At 46.3% G+C, this 5,162-nt stretch overlaps 1 protein-coding gene across 1 annotated transcript; it reads left to right on the top strand.

Moving 5' to 3' along the window:
* The first annotated feature begins 1,949 nt into the window (after nucleotides 1-1,949).
* On the top strand, nucleotides 1,950-4,944 carry LOC125512512 (uncharacterized). The gene is made up of 4 exons (XM_048677609.2): nucleotides 1,950-2,732; nucleotides 3,793-4,045; nucleotides 4,139-4,261; nucleotides 4,357-4,944. The coding sequence occupies exons 1-4, from the start codon at nucleotides 2,076-2,078 to the stop codon at nucleotides 4,386-4,388; spliced, it is 1,065 nt and encodes a 354-aa protein (XP_048533566.1). The 5' UTR covers nucleotides 1,950-2,075; the 3' UTR covers nucleotides 4,389-4,944.
* The last annotated feature ends 218 nt before the right edge of the window (nucleotides 4,945-5,162 follow it).

Here is a 5,162-nt window from a genome sequence, read left to right as displayed (position 1 = left end):
ACACTTGGGGTTAGGGTAACAACTTAGGGGGTGTTGTTTCAGAAGTCCTAGGACTTTTTCTAGTCCTAGGGACTAATCAAAAAAGACTCTCCAATAGAGTCTTTTTCTAGTCCCTATAGAAAAAGTCCCTCCCGTTTGCTTCCTAGGGACTTTTTAGGGACTTTTTCTAGTCTCTGGGACTAAAAAGTCCCTAAACCAAACACCCCCTTAGTATCAGATTTGAACCAGGGCACAAAAAACCACCAAAATTGCACCTAATGCGTAACACGAAGCACCGATGCTAGAATTTGGTCGCGAAAACAGCAAAACCGATAAGTGGATCCCACCTGTCAGGCCGACGAGCAGCAGGTACCATCTACGGGGAGGATGGCGGCCGCGAGCAGCAGGGCCAAGCAAGAAGAGCTGGGTGATGGTAATCGATTCCTTTACCTAAACATGAACCAAACAAACTTGGGAAAAACTGATTACACCTCCTTAAAGGCTGTGATCTGATTACGTTAACGTTGCCTTTACCATTTCTGTAGCCAAACACATCCTAATTGTATGCAAGCACCACCTGTAAAGAGATCATTGGAAGTTAGGAACCCAAAAGCAAGCCGACTGAAGGAGGCCTTCCATTCGACCACCGCAAAACTCCGAAGAGTGTTCCCTGACAGAGCCACACAGAAAAGGCTACTTCATATGAATGGAAACAAGTCGCCAGGTATCCTTCAAACCCCTTTGGACTTGTCTCTGGAAGATACAGAGAAAGGATTTTACATAAGGTCAAGGTAATCAATTAGATCATGAAGAACGTGAGATAAATAGAATGTCTGGTGTATAGCTCACTGAACTGCTTGCCTGAATGTGAAAATAAGAAATTTCAGGAGCAAACTCAAAAGAAGCCGAAGAATTTCAACACAGGTTTTAGCTATCTCTTCAGCAACCTACATTAGGAACCAGCCCCCCGTTAGTGGCATACAGTAGATTTCCCATAAGAAAGAACCAGCCACACGAGTTAAAAGTTAAGAATTGCTATAGCTGAACCATGAGTTTGCATCTAAACTGGCAAGTGTCGCTGCGTATCCGTAGTTGTAAGTCATCAGTTCCCTTGCTAATGAAGACAAATTTGTACTGTTTTGTCATGTCAAAACCAGCCCTCTAATCAGAGGGCACTGGTAATTTATACTCCATCCGTTCCAAATTACTCATCATGGTTTTAGTTCAGAACTAAAACCACGACGGGTAATTTGGAATGGAGGGAGTATAAACGAGGGGTGTGCAGACTGAATTGCAGCAACGGAACAACAAACAGTCAATAGATTGTATTCCTTTATTAGCTCATCGGCTCGTGAACTGTTTCGTGGAGTAACATAAATTGTTTCATCAACTTACCAATGCTAACATGCTGAAAATCTGAAGAATCATACTAGAATTTTTGCTCCGTTTCCCTTTGGAAAAGTATGGATGATGATAGCATTTATATTAGTGATAGTTGGTCCAAAAAAGTAGTAACAAAAAGTGCAGCAAGGTACCTTACTGTATTGAAACAGTATCCTTGTGTTCATTTTCTTCCTCTCAGCTGCCTCCCTCCTTATGGCCCAAGAATTCAGCTTCTGGCACTGCTTGTTGTAAGTAAAGCCTTGAACCCAATTATGTCAACTCAGCAATGGTAACATGCTTATATGTGAATAGTCCAATCTACAATTAGTTGCAGTATCTATACTAATCGCCTTGTTGTCTGTCTCCGCTTAGAAATCTGTGGATGATCAGGTGAAACCATTTGGACAGAACACTAGAAGTTGTGTCAGTATGCAGGCAAAACAAACAACATACTAGCAAGCAATGCAATTTTGGCTCCCCCTTTTATCTCTTTCATAAACCATCCTTAAGCCCCTCCTCACCGCCTCCCCCTCCGGCAAGAGCCGAGCGACCACCTGATAAATCCCCTCTCTTCAGTCTCCCTCCCCGTTTTCCTCCCGCCCCCGAGTAACCGCTCTCCCCACCATCTCCTTCCCCCCTCCGCCCTCCACAAGAACCTCAGCAAGAAACCAACCCGTCTTCCCCTCTGCTCCCCACCCACCCATCGTCGAGAGATGGACGACGTGCAGCGGACCGAGGCCCTGCTCCTGGCGGCGCGCTTCCTGACGGGAGGCGCCGCCAACTTCGCCGTCGCCTTGCCCAAGACTGCTCTGCCCGCCGCAGCCGCGCAGCTGGCCCAGCGTGCTCGGGAGATCGCAGATTCTGCGGACGAGTCTGAGTTCGACAGCTCCGGCCTGCGCGCCGCCGCCGACATGCTGTCGCAGGCAGACGCGGGCAGCAGGCCCCGGGCCATCACGGACCTGCTGCGGGAGTGCTTCCTGTTGGAGGGGCTCGCGGCCGGGAGAGACGCGGCTGCTTCGGAGGGCCTCAGGCGAGGCATCCTGGACTTGGCGATGGCCGGGGGGACCCTCCTCCGCGTCCTCCCGACCCGCCGTTGGGATTTCTTGCTCGCGGCGGAGATGGCGCAGGATCGTGAGGAGGCCCGCGAGAGGGACGAGGCCGCGCCCGCGACGGCCAAGGTGGTTGCTGACGCCGCGACGGCGAAGGGGGCTCCTGAGGCCCCGACGGCGGCGGGATGGTGGTCGCGGCTCGCGAGCCGGTTCTCCAAGAAGAAGAGGCTGAGCGGCGGCGAGGAGACGGACCCCGAAGCTCAGTCGCTGCTAGCACGCAGCCAGCCTGACCCCAGCCCCAGCCCCAGCCGCTCCCCCTCGGTGAGTAGTTCTCGAGTCTTCAGATGACATGATAAGAATCTACCGATGTGAATGCATACACAAATCCAACATCAGAAACGTGAGCTCAGATTATATTGGCTCGATAAGCCAACATTTGATCTTATACAGCTGATTCTGTTGATATGTCAACATGAAGTCAGTTACAGTATATTTCTGTCGCAAGATATATGAATAGTGGATATCAGTTGCGTGTACAATAACATGGCATTATCTATTGCCATTTCTCAGATTATGGTTCCAATTTTTGCATAGTTTTGAGATGATGGTTTGTGCACGGCTCTTGACATATCTAGTTTTACTGTTGCGCGTCATGTTCACATTCAGGTTTACCCATTAAAATAATTTGCATTAGTGCTCAACAATGCAAGAGTTGTATCTTTAGGAACGTGAACTTCCTATTAGAGTTGAATTTTGTGCAATGGTGGAAGATTCTTTTTTCTAGGGAGCAAGAGTAGAAGATGCTGTTCGTTAGAGGATAGAATATTGCAATATTTCCTCTGTCTGTCTCGCATCTAATCGTGATGTGATAAGGAAACTGTCATGAAATTATTTGTATCAATATATTGATTATGGTTTAATTTTTAACATATCTCCCCACCACATACATCTATCATCACATTATAATTCAGATTGTTAGAATTTTACCAAATGTTTCTACCAACCAGGTTTTCTCGAACATTTTACACATTTCTTTCCTTGAGATGGACATGCTTTCATGGTCTAGTTCATATGATGGTGGAATGCTAGTAGCAGCAAATCCAAACAGCTGATGTATGATCAGTGTTTGTATGTCAAGTTCCGCTTTGGTTCATAGTATTTTTGGTCTTAAAAAGAAACTCCAAGCTAGCAGTAGTACTATTTTATCTACACTAGGTGGTGCTAGATTGCTAGATGATCAGTGTTCAGAGAAGAGATATCAAATAACTTCTTTGCTGTGTAGCAGTAGATGTTTCTTTTGAATTGAGGGTTATTACTCTGAAGTACAGTACCAGATAATCAGCTGGAGTAATATTGCCATATTGGCGTTGACTTTGAGCAGGACTCGTCGCCGCCATGGGGCAACTGGCTCAGTGTCCAGATGTTTGCGCTCTCTGGGTCGATGTGCCTGCTTCCGTACATGGGTCCTGCCGCGCTGCTCGGTAAAGACTATTCAGATAACTACAGGTGGTGGGTTCACCTTGTAATTCAGATAGTGTTTTGCTTGGTGGTCGTGGGAGTACCCTGCGCCTTGTCCAGACGGTCACGGATCGAGGAGCAGTATGCCCGTTTCGCCGCTCACCTCGGGATGTTGGGTATGTGCGTTTTCTTCTTCTTGTCTCACGGCCACCAATACAGTTTCTTTGATTCAGAGTTTTTGGGATGAACTAATGGTTATGTGATAATAGGTATCACCGTGAACATCATCATGTTCTCTCACTGGATGCTGGCCGCCAATGCCCTGTACACCATGTGGGCTTTCCTAGTGCTGGCCAGCCTATGCTTCCTCGTGTATTGGATAGTGGATATGGGTACGAATTCTTGCCTCTCTTGCTCTTTATACTGTTTATTTGTGTGTACATTTGCGAAATTTGTACTAACCCTTTTGCATGAATGTCAAATGCAGTGTTGTATGGTAGGCGAGGTATAAGCAACTAGGAGAACAAGCAGCAAGCAGGCACTGGAAGCTGCTTTCATGCAAGAAGATGCACCGTCAGCAATCAAACGACAAATGTGTGCTCTTCTCAATTTTGAATGTGGCCGCAAGGGTTGAAGCTTCGGGCTTCTTTGAAATGAATGTGTGATACTGATGCATGTAGTTGGATCCATGGAAACTTGTCTTTTGCTTTTTCTCTCTTGAAGGCAAGCTATAAACTGCTTATGTGAATTCTTCACTTTTTCTAGATAATTGAAGTACATTCGGACCCCCGATTTCTGTCAATTTAGGTTTGAACCGCCTTTAACTTGCCTACCACCTAAACATATGCATAACATGATAAACCTGACACCAAAAGCCCCGAGACTAAATGCAGTAGAGTTGACACCCCGGTTACAAATCTGGGATAGCAGAATGATGACAAATATAAGGGAACAATGTAGGTTCTGTATGCAAACGATTCACCACAAGATTTTCTAGGATATGATTCAATACAAAATGAATGTATGCTTTACCCCTCATAACGCAAATTTTACACTGAAAAGTTCCTGTTAATCACTGATATGATCTAGGACGGAGTAGGTGTCTGCATAACTTCATGTGTTAAGCACCAAAAGAATCCTGCCGGCACGAGAGAAAGGATCAAAAGAAGTATCATTGTAAAGGTGTCCTGCAATTCTTGATTCTGGTACACAAACCGCGCCACCAAGAGCCAAACCGCCCATGCGATGCCACCTGTGAGTGTAAAACCCTGGGAAATCATGGTGAATCTGTCA

Source organism: Triticum urartu, chromosome 6A, assembly GCF_056163025.1.
Source record: "Triticum urartu cultivar PI428250 chromosome 6A, HENAU_Tu73, whole genome shotgun sequence".
Taxonomy (NCBI): domain Eukaryota; kingdom Viridiplantae; phylum Streptophyta; class Magnoliopsida; order Poales; family Poaceae; genus Triticum; species Triticum urartu.
This window is presented reverse-complemented; position numbering and strand designations above follow the sequence as displayed.